The sequence below is a fragment of the Geotrypetes seraphini genome, chromosome 14 (genome assembly GCF_902459505.1).
Source record: "Geotrypetes seraphini chromosome 14, aGeoSer1.1, whole genome shotgun sequence".
Lineage (NCBI taxonomy): Eukaryota > Metazoa > Chordata > Amphibia > Gymnophiona > Dermophiidae > Geotrypetes > Geotrypetes seraphini.
The window spans coordinates 32,210,786-32,227,536 of NC_047097.1; the positions used below are offsets into that span (position 1 = coordinate 32,210,786).

Here is a 16,751-nt window from a genome sequence, read left to right on the forward strand (position 1 = left end):
TTTAGCCACGTGCAGAATTTACATCCGCTGTCAGTATTTTGCACTGTTCAGGAAGAAACTCTTTTCTTTCTTTTTTTCCCCGCGTTCTACTGCAGACAGAGTCTGGCCTCTTAGGGGTTCATTTGCATAGACCATGTGTCCCCGAAAATAAGCCCCGCCCCCTCTTACCGGGAGACCAAAATACAGTACCTTATGACAAAGTGCATCATGGGCAGCACAGGCCCCATCGCAACTTTCTCACACCCAGTCGTTCCTCTGATGATGTCATCAGCAACGTGGCAGAGGAAGGCCCAGACTGGGAAAGGCACTTTGTCATAAGGAACTGGTCTCGCGGTGGGGGTGCAGATGTATGGGAGAGGTGAAAGGGTGAGGGACCGAAAGATACTGCACATGCGAGGAAGAGAAAGAAAATAGGAAGAATTGGGGTAGAGGAGAGGAAGGGAGAGAGAATCATTGTACATTAAAAAAAAAAAAAAATAAGACCTAGTGCCTTTTTGGGAAATACAGGTATTAGAGCTGCCTGATTCTGGGGAAAAAAATTTCAATTCAATTTTCCTGCCCAATTGGGTGTTTTTTTTCAGACATCGTGGTGGGTTTATTTTATAGACTCTTCATCGCCTTTGCCTTCTCCTAACCACACTGGCGCTGTTGTGTAAACAAAATAAACAAACAAAAATGACATTTCCTCTCTGTTAAATCCTAGCTCATGTTTGCGGTTGGCTCAAAAAGGTGGGGGCGTTGCCATATACGTCAAAGAGGGAATCGAATCTACTAGAGAGACCACACCACAACTGACGGATAAGTTAGAATCTCTGGTTCAAAATTCCGGGAACAAATGGACTGGAAATGAAGATTGGCATCTACTACCGACCCCCCCTGGGCAGTCAGAAGAAACTGATGGAGAAATGATGGATGAGATTAAACGCAACTGCAAGGGAGGCAACGCAGTTATCATGGGTGACTTCAACTATCCGGGGATAGACTGGAACCTAGGCACTTCCGGCTGCGCTATGGAGACCAAGTTCCTGGATGCTGTAGACGACTGCTTCATGGAACAACTTGTATAGGAAAATACAAGAGGAAATGCAATTCTGGGCTTAATTCTAAATGGACTGCGAGAACCGGCACAAGATATAGAAAGGACGCTGGGAGGCAGCAAACACAATATGATTCGCTTCGACCTGGATGCAGGGGAGAAACATCAGTCCAGAACAATGGCCACGGCGCTGAACTTCCAAAAAGGGAATTACAAAGGGATGAGACTCATGGTAGGGAAGAAGATTGAGAAGAGGATAAGCACTGTAAAAATACTAGAGAAAGTTTGGTCCCTTTTTAAGGGGACAGTCACCGAGGCACAAAATCTATATATACAAAGGATCCAAGAGGAAAAAGAACAAAGAACCGGCAGGGCTCACTGTAGAGGTGAAGGAAGCAATCAGAGACAAGAAAACTTCGTTTAAGGAATAGAAAAGGTCAAAAACGGATGAAAACTTGAATAAGCACAAACAGCATCAACGCAGGTGCCATAAGGCAGTAAAAGGGGCCAAAAGAGACTACGAGGAAAAAATAGCCAAGGAGGCGAAAAACTTTAAGCCGTTCTTTCGATTTATTAAGGGAAAACGACCAGCAAAGGAAGCGGTAGAACCGTTGGATAACAATGGAATAAAGGGAGTGCTAAAGGAGGACAAAGAAATCGCAGACAAACTGAACACATTTTTTTGCATCTGTATTAAAGTAAAACACTGCTTACTTTACCTCACCGGGGATCCATCGTGAAGGAAAAGAAAAACAAAAAATAAAACCCACAAGATTACATTGTATATTCCAAAGCAAATAACTTTTTATTCTAGTAATAAGTATTATAGCAGCATTTGTCAAATCAGAAATAAATCAATTTGGACATATACAACGGAGAGAAAAAAATCTCATACGAACAGTGCCAGCATATTTCTGTAAGTATGGCGCAGCTTCTCTAAAGAAACTCTGCCAGAGCATAAGGGTTTTATACAGAAAGTATCTTTCTATTAGATCATTCCCCTGGCTGGGAATATGTATTGCCCTATTGGATAAGACCAACTGCCTATCTAACCCTCTCCTAGTCCACGCCTCCATTCTTCCCTAGGAGACAGGCATAGCTTCTAGAACTTTCTTCTTCTTGAAGTTTCCATTCTTCACATGGGTACATCAATATCAGTGCCTCAGCGCATTAGCCTGGCATCACTTTATCAGTTCTTAGGTTCCCAGATGATGGAGTGTCTTGCTGACTGGCATTTTCTTTCAGCACTGTTAAATAGCTCATTGTCTTTCCAGCACTGGTTGGTGTCCTTGAGAAACTTCACAGCAAGAAATCCACACACTCACATTAGCATCTCATCATCTGCACTGAAACCAGTTTGCACAAGCCCGTGACTTCAGCAACTTCAGCAAAATGCAGGAATAGGTCTCAATCTGTAAAAGTCTCCCATAGGTTCCTGTCATCTATCTCAGGCCTCTCTTGGCGGCTCGAAGAACTGCAAGCTGAAGGCTGCCACACAAAGGGTTGCAAAGAGAAGAATAAAAGCGTGGAGAAGGGGATACCCACCCAAAGACTATCTACACTGAAATGAGGTACACTTCACAGCCAGAGGAGGTAGGCACAAAAGACATACAGTAGAACAATTAAAAAAAAAAATTACACAGGGCAGATCCAGATTCACAGGACATAACAGGCATATAACTCAGAACTTTGATTCATCATACACAGCATGAAAATTGGGATGGCACAGTCTCAGCAGCATTCCATAGCATCTTAAAGAAAAAGTAAAAGTGAATAAAGTAAAAAAAAAAAAAATCACTAGTACAGCATTCAATACAACACATGGGTCATTGCTAATTAAAGAGCAGCAGTGAGAATCATTAATATGAGAACCAGACCATAGGAAACTATGAAAGCAATAAATACATATTTGAAATGTGTTTCTTTCAGGTTATAGTACAAGAGGCATGCAATCAAAATAAAAATAAAGCATTAAAATAAACTAATGACGTGGCAGTAAATAACAAAAGCACTGGCAAACTTGACAGGTCCATAACCTATCCTAGGCATCACAGGATAAAAACTATAACGGGGTAACTTAAAAAGAAAATACAGGATAAAACAATGAGTCCTTCACAGAAATAATGTCCTGAGCCAAAACTGAAGAAAATATAAAGTCTGGCAAAATGTCAGAAGGGGCATAAACAAAACGAGGGAGAGAAAGGGTCCAAGAAATTAAAAGTTCATGATGCAGCGTTGAAAGTGTATCAGTCTCTTTAAACTGGTAAGGTGCAGACTCGGAATGAAAGGTGTCTGCACATACAGGGAGGGACACACCAGCTTGAAGGGAGTCCAGGGATCATCATCCAGCAGCTGAAGCCCAGTGAGGTGATTCAAAGAAGAGAGAGAGAGCATGTTGCCTGTACTGAGTGTGGCAACCAGTGACAATAATAGAGAGAGACAATATTCAGGTACACAGTGTTCGTAAGTGGACATGGTGATATGTTTTTTATGTGTTGCGCACAACTAGTAAGGCAATCAAGAGAGACCATGAGTATATACTTAGGGCTCCTCTTACAAAGGCATGCTAGCGGTTTAACGTGCGTAATAGCGCGTGCTAAACCGCCAGACGCACTAGCCGCTACTGCCGACTCTTGAGCAGTTTTTGGCCAGCGCGGGGTTAGCGCGTGATGAAAAGTCACACGCGTTAACCCCGCTAGCGCGCCTTTGTAAAAGGAGCCCTTAGTGTAATGCACAAAAAAAACATTATGTCAGAAATGTGTGAATTGATCATATCCAGTGGGCACCATGGAATAAACACTGTATAAAACCTTTGTCTTAATAATATAACCCCTAACCAAGCAGCGCTCAGGCTATGAAAACAAGAACTAAAAAGATATTGTGCAATTGAGATAGGAAAAAAAAAATACAAAAATGGGGATAAAAAACTCCAAAAATGGTCAATGGTATGTTTTCCGGGGTACCCCACAAACCAAACAGACAACACACAGATTACATGGCACACACAAACATAGAGCTCCAGTAGGCCTTAAACTTGCTTTCATCCGTCAAGGAGTCAGGGCTGAACTTAAATCTACAAATAAACACAATTATACAAAAAGAATTAGAAAAACAACATCATAGGACTAGACATATTTATGTGCACACATTAGCAAAGTAAATTTCTGTGTAACATATGGCACAATAATCAGAAAAGGTCTGGAGGCTAAATGTCTGCTTGAACTTCTAAAAGAGAAAATAAAGAATTCTTAGTCAATTGGCTCCATTGCTCTGCCTATTTCATTCATAGGGCCTGTCTTCAGTCAAGTCACACAATCATAAGAGATAATCAATCGACAGAAAAAAAGCAGATCTTACCAGGTAAAGCAAGATACAATGTACAGGGTTAGGTACAGAGGTAGTATGAAGTATTGCAGTGTCAATGCTAAGAGGAAAAAGAAATATTGTAAATCTTAAAGTGCAAGGTCATTTCAAGGTTACTTGAAACAGAACTTTTTCTTCCTTTTTATTTTGTTTCAGTTCAGCAAAAGATTCTTTGTGCCAAAACTGGTCCAAGATAGCTATGTATGTATTCCAACTGACTGCTAAGAGAAAGAAGAAGAAACATATCAAATCACCATCATAAGGAAACACATACTCTTTGTAAAGAAAAAAAGAAAAGTGATAGGGGAAACGCTCCTTGCCAGATACCGGTGGGAAATCAGCTGTCAACAATCTGCATCTCCCAGACCTGTAAAAGAGACTTCTACAGTGTTTTATAAATGCAGATCCACTAGTCTTAACAGATTAAATTATTAAATTGCACTTTCCACTAGAACATATGAATTAGGGTCAATTCATAGTTGCTTTATAGAGTTCCTTCCTCCCCAAAGAGCTTACCGAAACAAAAATAACTTAGAACTTTGCTCACACCTGCCTATTCCAACTAGAATATCCCTTATAATAAAGACATAATACATGCACATACTTTCAAACACGTGACACATACCCTGTTTATCAACGTACGCTATCCTGTCTGCAACTTTCGGCAACCATCATGCATCCTTGCTTCAGCAAATTCACATCAGCCACAAAGCAAATCTGAATCTGCAACCTTTCCCATGTTTCCAACCCAAATTATTTTCCTTCTCCCCTGGTAATTTCTTAACATCACCAATTTTTCTTTCTCTGTATCTTGTCTTCTTTCCCCATTTCTTTCTTTTACCAAGTTTCTAAGTTTGTTAAAAATTTGATTAAATTCCAAATACTAAGCCTTTGACAATAAAAATGAGGGTGAAGACAAATTAAAACAATAAAGATTAAAAATTACAAAAACATATACAAAATTACATAAACTTATAAGAAATAAGAAGGAGAGAAAAGAACTACAAGGAGTAAAGGAAAGAGAACATAGAAGGAAGAAAAACAATAGGGCAAAGAGAGACAATGGAAAAATAAAAAGAAGTTTATTTTTTCTTTATTTATCATTGTATAGATACATTAACAAGATTCACTCTTGAAACAGTAAAGTGTAAAGTGATGCATGTCAGTAACAAAAATCTCATGCACGAATACAGGATGTCTGGGGCAGTACTTGGAGAGACCTCCCAGGAAAGGGACTTGGGAGTTCTGATCAACAAATTGATGAAGCCGTCTGCACAATGTGCTGCGGCGGCAAAAAGGGCAAACAGAATGCTAGGAATGATAAAGAAGGGGATCAGGAACAGATCAGAGGTTATCATGCCGTTGTACTGGGCCATGGTGCGCCCTCACCTGGAGTACTGCATCCAGCACTGGTCGCCGTACATGAAGAAAGACACAGTATTACTCGAAAGGGTCCAGAGAATAGCGACTAAAATGGTTAAGGGGCTGGAGAAGGGTCTCTTCTCCCTTGAAAAGAGGAGACATGATCGAAACATTCAAAATACTGAAGGAAATAGACTTAGTAGATAAAGACAGACTGTTCACACTCTCCAAGGTAGGGAGAATGAAAGGGCACTCTCTAAAATTGAAAGAGGATAAATTCCATACAAACATAAGGAGGTTCTTCTTCACCCAGAGAGTGGTGGAGAGCCTGGAACGCTCTTTCAGGGTCTGTTGTAGGGGAAAACACCCTCCAGGGTTTCAAGACTAAGCTGGACAAGTTCCTGCTAAACCTGGACGTACACAGGTGAGGTAGGACTCATTTTAGAGCACTGGTCTTTGACCTGGGGGCCACCATGTGAGCAGACTGCTGGGCACGATGGACCACTGATCTGACCCAGCAGCGGCAATTCTTATGTTCTTAACACCAGCTCTGGCAGGATACACATTTCAAATCTGACATATTGTAATCACAAAACAGAAAATAAAGTTAATCTTCTACCTTTTGTTGTCTGGTCATTATACAAATCTTGTTAGTCCCAGGCTCTGTTTGTCTTCTGATAATTTGTTTGCCAGGGTCTCCTTTCTTCTTTCTCCATGCTAACCATCCATCTTCTATCTCTGTCCTCCTCTTCCGTTTCCCTTCCCTTCCCCGGAGGTCTGGCATCTTTTCTTTTTTTTTTTGTCTCCATCTCCATCCACAGATCCACCTTTTCTCAACTAGCCTTTCATCCAGCATCTCTCCCTCCTTCCCCACCCCCCTGGGTTCACCATCTCTCCCTTTCTTTTCCCAACTACCCTCCTATCCAGTATCTCTATCCCCTCCCAACACCATCCCTTGTGTCCAACTTCTCTCCCTTCCCTCCCCAAATCTAATTTATCCACTATCTCTCTCCCTCTCCTCTGTTTTTAGACCCATTATTTCTTTCTTCAAGTCCATCATATACACATATCTTTGAACCCCTCCCTCTGTGTACTTCTACACCAGGGCCCCTCTCCCCTGAAGGTCTGTGTCCCCCCCCCCCGAAGCCCTGCATCCCACCCCGAAGGGCTGCCTGTCCCTCCCAAAGGCCTGCAAACCCCCATGAAGGCCTGCACCTCCCTCTGAAAGCCTGCACCCCACCCCTGAAGGCCTACCTGTCCCCCCTGTAGGCCTGTGCCACCATCCCTGAAGGCCTGTCCCCCCTTTGAAGGCCTGCAACTCCCCCCTCCCTGAAGGCCTGTCCCCCCTGAAGGCCTGCCTCCCACCCCTAAAGGCCTATCTGTCCCCCCTGAAGGCCTGTACCCCCCTCCCAAAAGGACTGCGCACACCCCCACCCCCACCCCCAGAAAGCCTGCATGTTCCTCCTGGCTTCCTGCGCACCATTTGCCTCTGACGTCAGAGGAGGGATGAGAATGCGGCCGAGGAAGCAGCTTGCACAGATCGTTAGCACTGGTGATCTCTGCAGGCTGCTGATATTAGGTAAATGGTGCGTGGGAGGCCAGGGGGAAGCCGGACACCAGCGGGAGGCCAGGGGGGAAGCCAGACACCAGCGGGAGGCCAGAGAGGAAGCCGGACACTAGCACTTCCTGACTGACTCTCCCCCCTCGCCCTCTAAAGCAGGTGTGGCAGCAGCCGGCCAGCAAGAGGCAGCGCTGCTGCTCCTGCTTTAAGGGGGGAGGGTTAGTTACCGAATCAGGAGGCTGATTGTTGGTTTTTTTTTGTTTGTTTTAAATTGATTCACCCGAAGTGAATTGGTGAACCGATTCAAATTGTGAATCGGGCATTAGTACTTTTAAAATTTCAAATTGTGAAACGGGTATTAGTACTTTTAATTTTTGATCCTGTATTTGCATAGGAGTTATCTGTTTTCTGGTAGGAATTAATGTTTAGAGAAGCATACAATGCTTTGTGTAGTTAAGAAAAGTTTGCCTTTTTGAGGATGATACCAAGATTTGTAACAGGATCTACAAAAGTTAGAGGAATGGTCTATCTGGTAACTAAAATTCAATGCAAAGTAATGCATTTTGGGGATTAATAATCAGAAGGAGACGTATATGCTGGGAGATGAAAGGCAGATATGCACGGATGGGGAGAGAGACCTTGGGGTGATAGTGTCCAAAGATTTAAAGTCAAGAAAACAGTGTGACAAAGGTGGTGGCTGCTGCTGCCAGGATGCTAGACTGTATAAAGAGAGGCGTAACCAGTGTCGATGCCCCTGTACAGGTCATTGGTGAGGCCCCATTTGGAGTAGTGTGTTCAGTTTTCGAGACCGTATCTGGCGAAGGACGTAAGAAGACTTGAAGCGGTCCAGAGGAGGGCGACGAAAATGATACGAGGTTTGTGCCAGAAGAATTATGAGGAGAGACTGGAAGCCCTGAATATGTATACCCTAGAGCAGTGGTTCCCAACCCTGTCCTGGAGGAACACCAGGCCAATTGGGTTTTCAGGCTAGCCCTAATGAATATGCATGAAGCAAATTTGCATGCCTATCACTTCCATCATATGCAAATCTCTCTCATGCATATTCATTAGGGCTAGCCTGAAAACCCGATTGGCCTGGTGTTCCTCCAGGACAGGGTTGGGAATCACTGCCCTAGAGGAAAGGAGGGACAGGGGAGATATGATTCAGATGTTCAAATACTTTTAGGGTATTAACGTAGAACAAAATCTTTTCCAGAGAAAGCAAAATGGTAAAACCAGAGGACATAATTTGAGGCTGAGGGGTGGTAGATTCAGGGGCAATGTTAGGAAATTCTACTTTACGGAGAGGGTGGTGGATGCCTAGAATGCGCTTCCGAGAAAGGTGGTAGAGAGGAAAACGGTGACAGAGTTTAAAAAAGCGTGGTATGAACATAGAGGATCTAGAATCAGAAAATAATAGTAAATATTGAAGAAGTAAGGCCAGTAATGGGCAGACTTGCACAGTCTGTGTCTGTATATGGCTTCAATGGCTGGGAGGGTGTAGATCGGCTGGAGTGAGCTTTGACAGAGACTTCAGTAGTTGGAACCCAAGCACAGGACTGGGTAGAGCTTTGGATTCTTGCCCAGAAATAGCTAAGAAGATGAAGGAAAAAAACAAAATCAACAAATTTTGAGATTGAATCAGGTTGAGCAGACTAGCTGGACCATTCGGATCTCTATCTGCCGTCATCTACTATGTTACATATTATGTGTTGTTAAAAAGATTATATTGTGTGTATATATGAAAAATGAATGGAAAAAATGGTGTTACAATTAGTACTATTATGGGGGCGGGGTCTGGCTCACGACTTAGCCCAGTGTGCTTCAACTGCCTGTCCGTGGACCGGTGCTGGTCCACAAAATAAATCTTTTATTTCTGCCTGTCCATAGGTGTAAAAAGGTCAAAGAATACTGGAGTAGAGCACTCAAGATGGAGACATAGATGCTGAGCTGTGGGGGAGGGGTTTGCGCATGAGACAGAGGGTGTCTGCTTCTTCTGGTTTGCCTCTTACAGCACTTAGAGGTGGTGATGTCCTCATGTTGAGGTTGGGGGTGGGCAACTCATGTCACTGCCTGAAGAGAGAGACTGCTAGAAGGGATAAAAGGCAACGAGGCTTGATGGACCACTTTTTCTGTGTGGCTTTTCATGTAACTGGGGTGATGGAGTGTTTAGAGCTGCAGTGAGAATCAAACTCACAACCTCATGGGGCTGAGGCAGCTGTTGTAACCACTAAGCCACTGCATTCCAAGTATGGGATGGGACTTGATTTACCACTTTTTTGACATATTTTCTCTTAGACAGGTACTTGTTTTGCAACAAATGAAATTGTCTAGCTCTTTTTGTGCAAAGCCAGCCGCTGTGAGACCGGAGTGTGTGCAATCGGAGCTGAGACAGTTTCTGGACCGGCCTGGAGGAACCACTACTGCTGCTATTTTCTCTCCCAGCTAAGTACTTGGCTTTTTTTGTGTGTTTTTGTCATGTACACTTTTTTGTTTAACTTTTTGGATTTAGTATGTCAAGACTCCAGCACTGAATAACTGGCTAAGACTGGACATGTCATCATCACTGGAACTGATACAGGTCTTAGCCAATATTTAGGTGGGTACCCATTTAAGACACCTAGGGGGGAAGTTATCAATGTAGGCTACCGTTTAAATGTGTTAGTTACTAATAACTGGAGTTACCAGTAAACTATGTCAACATTACATAAAATGGGACTTGTGGCAGTGGCATACCTGGCTGGCTGGTTTTCTGGGGCAGAGTACTCCCTCCTCCAGGCAGCAGAGTACATGTGGATGGCCATCAGCTCTGCCAGTCCCTTGCCCCGGAACAGGAAGTTGATATGAGAGCGGACCGCAGTCCCGTGACCAGCACCCTCCAACTCCATACATCTAGGGCAGACCGCCCCACCACCCTGCCCTTGGTATGCTAGAGACCTGTGGTAAAAATACATCACACAACAGCCCACATTGATAACAGATAAACAGAAGCCACACTACTTACAAAGTTATATTTTCCCTCTGTCAACTTCTATGTAATATATTGTTCCCTCACTTTCTGCATTTTGCATTTTGCTGATTGTCCAGCATTATTCCTTGGGTTGCATACATGAGACCTAAATTACATACTTAAGATTCATATTTTCCTTTTAACTATTTCTTGTTAGTAAGTTGTCACCTCACTGCTTGCATTCTGTTATTCGCTGTATCCAGTATTTTGCTTTATTCTCTAACTCACTTCATTCTGTAATTCGCCTCATTGTCCAGCTGTATTCCTTGGGTTGCATACAAGAGATCTATACTACGTACTTAAGATTCAGATTCTCCTTTTATCTATTTCTTATGCACTTCTTGCATTCTGTAATTCGCTGATTGTCCAGCCTTCTTCGATGTGAACCGCCTAGAAGTCATACTAATAAAGTTATTATTATGCCCCTAATGCAGGTCCTGTCTGAATATGGGACAGGACCCACCCCCAGAAAGACTTGGGGCATCTCCCTGCCTCTGATATCTCCCAGCAGTGATCCTCTACCCCATGTAACCCCCCCCCCCCCACCCAGGCCTACCTTTCTGATGCATGGTGATCTTGAAGAGAAAGGGCAGTAGTGACGCCCTTTTGTTCCTACCCATGATGGCTTTCACTTCAAAATGGCTGCCACACTCTCTAGCTCTTTATAAATGCTCTGTGATTAGGGCATTGAAACAATTTTTTAAAATTCTGCTTGCCAATAAAATGGTTTTAAACTAAAATACCAGTGGAATTGGCCACCTCCTGACCTGGATGTCTCCATTTCAATCTGAAGCTTATATATAAAATGGATCTTGTCTGCAGTACATTGAAATGCCAAGAGATCTGCTTAATTGCTAGCAAACAAAAAGTCAAATGATCTTTTTGTGCAGTAAGTATAACCTTGTGTACTTCTGAAATATTTCTATGAAGATATTCTAACAGTGCTAATGGTGTCCTACCCCAGACATGGTTTGATTGGAATCTGAAAATGACTGTACAGCAGCCTTTGGAATTTCATCCTGTGAGCCAGTTCTAGTGACTGCTGCATCATCAGTTTGCACGACCTTACTGCCAATCTCTGTTTATAAAGAAGAATCAGCAGTGCACGGAAACTTTCATTTTTAATTTTCATTTACAGGGCAAAATGCTACGTGAAGCATAACTACATAAGCAAGATACAATTCCTGTTTTGGAGATTTTCACATTTCCGCTGTAGCCAAGTTATTCTGTAACCCAAAGGAATTATAATTTTGCATTATTAGATGAAACAGTTAATAAAATAATAGTTTTGTTAATTTTTATTTCAATATTAACCATGAAAAGCAATGCTGGAGCTCTCCAAAGCTGCACCAGCCCTTCATCTCTCCCGGGGTTACTTGGCTATGTTTCGCATTTGATGTCAGACACTGTCGGTGCAGTGGCTTGTGTGGGATTCTTGCAACTGTTGCCCTGGTGATATGGGCCATCAGGGTTTCGCCGGAGTATAGAGCTCATCAGCTGTTTCCCAAGCCACCTATTACTGATCATCTTATTCAAAGTTTGTTGGTTAACGCGGTAGTAATAAAGGAAATCTGTAATCATCAGGATGAGGACCAACAAACCATATAACCCAACCCCAAGCAATGACAAAGGGCTCCTATGTGGACACAGGCAGGAAAGAAAGAGAGAGAGAGAGAATCTCAATTAGAAAATATGAGTCTAAAATGTTCTTATTATTCTAACATTTAAACAAATACAAAATTGCCTATTGAAAATGACCTTATAATGTATTGTATCAAGGTCATTTTCAGCAAGGTAATTGCTGGGATTAAGGTTCACATTGTCTCCCGTTCTCCTTCAAATTGAACCCGTGGTCCATGGCCCTTCATCAATAAACAGATAGAAATATGCAATACAGTAGTGTTTCTTTTATTGTAGCCACTTTGGAGTGCTTAGTGAGTAGGAAGAATATTACATCCAGTAAATGAGAGTAGTTCACAGTACAAAATATTGTGATGCAGACCCTAAGCATTTTTTTCATTTGGTACATTTGGCCTATAGTATATATGTTAAATTAAACCTAAACAATTTACAAGGGTCAGAATATGGTTAAAGCTACAGCCTCAGCACCCTGAGGTTGTGGGGTCAAACCCAAGCTGCTCCTTGTAAACCTGGGCAACTCACTTAATCCCCCCCACCATTGCCCCAGATACATTAGATAGATTGTAAGTCCACTGAGACAGACAGGGGGAAATGCTTGAGTAACTTCTGGTTTTATGAAACTGGAAGCTACATCAGAGAGGGACTCGGCTGAAGGAAGGCCTCAGAGCAGGCCTCTGAAGATTTTGCAGTGTGGCAGCAGTTTTACCTGAAGGAACCAGCTGCACCGATGATGGCTCCAGAGTTAGAACTGAAGGATGCTGGTGCTGGATCTGGCCTGGAGGAAGGAGAGATTTTGGACCCATGTAGGGTTTGGGGCAGGAGAGGAGAAAGGTACTGGACTTAGGGAAGAGAGACGTGCCAGACCTAAACCTGGGAGCTGGAGGGAAGGGAGAGGTACTGGATTTGCAGCTCAGAGCCGAAGCTAGAGGGAAGGGAGAGAGATGTTGGACCCAAGGGAGAGGGGCTAAAGGGAAAAGGGAGGTTCTGGATCCTTGGGGAGTGTTAAGAGAAGGGAGTGAGGAACTGGATCGCTGGAGGGAAGGGTTAGCTAGGGGTTCAATCCATGGGAAAAGTGCTGAGGGAAGGGAGAGAGGTTCTGGACCTGCAGGGAGGAGTAAAGGGAAGGGAAAGAAATGCTGAACCAAAGGGATGAAGAGAGTGAAATATTTAACACAATGGAAGGGGTGGAGGGAGGGAGGAAAGAGAGGGCGAGAGACACATTGGTGTAAGGGAGTAAGAGGGGAGAAGCTGGACATGGAGATATACGAAGAGAGGGAGATAGTGGGCATGGATGGGAGCATAGGGACAGGGACACAAAGGAGAACGCTGCATTTGGGAGGGGGGGTATATGGATATCAGCACTAAAAAGTGTAACCCTAAGGTCACTGCAGTTGCCAAATATGTCCAATATATAATACAATCTATAGTTAGCTAACTGTTTTAATCCTTGGGGAGAATGTTTAGACTTGAAGAAATAAGAACCTATCCCAAATGTTATAAATAAATGGACATCAGTATGAGCTCTCAAAATGTAAACGAGGGATTTTGAGCTCAGGCAGTAACTCATAGGTGACCAGCACCAGACATAAGCCTATACGAGAACTGCCTCATACATCATTTAGTCCTGATAAGTGCAATCTGTGAATTAAAATACTGAATAAATAAAGGTCAAACAATCACACCGGGGAGAAAAAATATATTAAAAAAATAAATGAAAACTAAACTGAATAAGAACATAAGCAGTGCCTCTGCTGGGTCAGACCTGAGGTCCATCAAGCCCAGCAGTCTGCTCACGCGGCGGCCCATCAGGTCAAGACCTGTATATAGCCCTCTATCTTTACCCTTCTATCCCCTTTTCCTTCAGAAAATTGTCCAATCCCTTCTTGAACTCCAATACCGTACCCTGTCCTATCACTCCCTCTGGAAGCGCGTTCCAGGTGTCCAACACCCATTGGGTGAAGAAGAACTTTCTAGCGTTGGTTCTGAATCTGTCCCCTCTTAATTTTTCCGAATGGCCTCTCGTTCTTGTAGTTGTCAAAAGTTTGAAGAATCTGTCCCTCTCTACTCTCTCTATGCCCTTCATGATCATATCCCCTCTAAATCTCCTCTTCTCCAGGGAAAAGAGTCCCAGTTTCTCCAATCTCTCAGCATATGAAAGGTTTTCCATACCTTTTATCAATCGTGTTGCTCTTTTCTGGACCCTCTCGAGTATTGCCATATCCTACTTAAGGTACGATGACCAATGCAGTACTCCAGATGCGGGCGCACCATCGTTCTGGTTGTAATATCTTTCTTGATAATACCAAGCATTCTATTTGCTTTCTTAGAGGCCGCTGTGCACTGCGCCGACGGCTTTATTGTCTTGTCCACTATTATCCCCAAGTCCTTTTCCAGGGTACTTTCACCCATTACCATCCCTCCCATCATATAGCTGTACTTCGGGTTTCTGCTTCCTACATGCAAAACTTTATATTTCTCCACATTAAACCTCATCTGCCATCTCGTCACCCACTCTCCTAGTTTGCTCAGGTCCCTTTGTAAATCTTCACAGTTCTCTTTAGTCTTAACTCCACTAAATAGTTTGGTGTTGTCTGCAAATTTTATTACCTCACACTTCGTCCCTGTTTCTAGATCATTTATAAATATATTGAACTGCAGCGGTCCGAGTACTGACCCTGCAGAACACCACTCGTGACCCTCCTCCAGTCAGAGTAATGGCCCTTCACTCCTACCCTTTGCATCCTTCTCGCCAACCAATTTTTGATCCATCTATGCACATTTCCTTCCACCCCATGGTTCTTCAGTTTCCATAGTACTTTGTCAAAGGCTTTTTGGAAATCTAAGTATACGATGTCTATGGAATCCCCTTTGTCCATCCATTTGTTAATTCCTTCGAAGAAGTGCAATAAGTTCGTTAGGCACAATCTTCCCTTGCATAAGCCATGTTGGCCTGTTTTCATCAGTTTATTATTTTCTAGATGCTCATCGATGCTGACTTTTATCAGTGCTTCTACCATCTTCCCCGGAACTGAAGTAAAAATTTACCGGTCTGTAGTTCCCCAGGTCACCTCTCGATCCTTTTTTAAAGATGGACGTAACATTAGCTATCTTCCAATCCTCTGGGATCATGCCTGTTTTCAGGGATAGATTACAAATCTGCTGTAGTAGTTCCGTTATTTCCTCCTTTAGTTCCCTAGGGCAGTGTTCTTCAACCTTTTGACACTTCTGGACCAGCGGAAATAAAATAATTATTTTGTGGACCAGCACCAATCCGCGGACCGGCAGTTGAAGAACACTGGGCTAAGTCTTGCCCATCTCCACCCCAGACCCCGCCTCCATAATAGTACTAATTGTAACACCATTTTTTCCATTAATTTTTCATATATACACACAATATAATGGTTTTTGTAAAGGAAGATCATGCCAAATGAACCTACTGCACTTCTTTGAGGGGATAAGCGAACAATTGGACAAAAAAGGATGCAGGACGGAGGTTGCGAACTACAGACCGGTGAGTCTCACATCAAGCTAATGGAAACTCTAATCAAACGCCAATTGGATACGATCCTGAACGAGGAGAATCTACGAAATCCTCGTCAACATGGATTTACAAAGGGGGGGTCCTGCCAATCCAACCTAATCAGCTTCTTTGACGGGGAAGCTGGACGTTGGGGAGTCCCTGGACATCGTAGACGTGGACTTCAGCAAAGCATTCGATAGCGTACCACACCGCAGGTTGTTGAGCAAGATGAGTTCTATAGGATTGGGATACACATTGACAGCATGGGTTGGGGACTGGCTTGGAGGTAGGCTTCAGAGGGTGGTGGTGAATGCACCCCCTCCGAAACGACGGAGGTGATCAGTGGAGTGCCGCAGGGCTCGGTCTTGGGCCCGATCCTGTTCAACATCTTCATAAGGGACTTGGCTGATGGGCTTCGAGGTAAAATAACGCCATTCGCCGATGACGCAAACTATGCAATGTAGTAGGCAAGAACACAACAGACAAAAGCACAGTGCCTGTCGATAACTCAATGCCCGACAGTATGGTGCACGACCTACTCCTACTGGAACGCTGGTCCAGGACCTGGCAACTAAGTTTCAATGCCAAAAAATGTAAAGACCTTGGCAGCCAAAATCCATGCAAGACTTACACCCTTAATGGTGAGATCCTAGCGAGGACTGTAGCAGAACGAGAATTAGGGATGATCATCAGTGAGGACATGAAGACGGCCAAGCAAGTGGAGAAAGTTTCATCTAAGGCTAGACAAATCATAGGTTGTATAAGTAGGAGTTTCGTCAGCCGTAAGCCCAAAGTCATTATGCCATTGTATAGATCCATGGTGAGACCCCATCTGGAATACTGTGTACAATTCTGGAGGCCGCATTACCGCAAAGATGTTCTGAGACTTGAGTCGGTCCAGCGAATGGCCACCCGGATGGTCTCGGGACTCAAGGATCTCCCGTATGAGGAACGGCTGGATAAATTGCAGCTTTACTCACTCGAGGAACGCAGAGAGAGGGGAGACATGATCGAGACGTTCAAATATCTCACAGGCCGTATTGAGGTGGACCCACGGCAACAAGAGGGCATCCGTGAAAAATCAGGGTCGGGAAACTGCACGGTGACACCAGGAAATACTTCTTCACCGAAAGGATGGTTGATCGCTGGAATAGTCTTCCACTACAGGTAATTGAGGCCAACAGCGTGCCTGATTGTAAGACAAAATGGGATCTTCACGTGGGATCTCTTCACAGAGAAAGGTAGGGGAGGGTTATTG

The 16,751-nt window shown here is 43.6% G+C and overlaps 1 protein-coding gene across 3 annotated transcripts in view; it reads right to left on the reverse strand.

Annotated features, from left to right (window-relative positions):
* Positions 1 to 3,677: 3,677 nt before the first annotated feature.
* LOC117348045 (protein shisa-like-1a) overlaps positions 3,678 to 16,751 on the reverse strand; it is a 34,314-nt gene continuing 21,240 nt past the window's right edge. For 2 of the 3 annotated variants that reach the window (XM_033919665.1, XM_033919663.1), the window contains exon 4: positions 11,446 to 11,968. In XM_033919665.1, the coding sequence (XP_033775556.1) occupies positions 11,713 to 11,968 (256 nt within the window). In that variant the 3' untranslated portion in view covers positions 11,446 to 11,712. Of the gene's footprint in view, positions 4,110 to 11,445; positions 11,969 to 16,751 lie in introns of those variants that run through there. The other variant, XM_033919666.1, reaches the window with a different exon arrangement.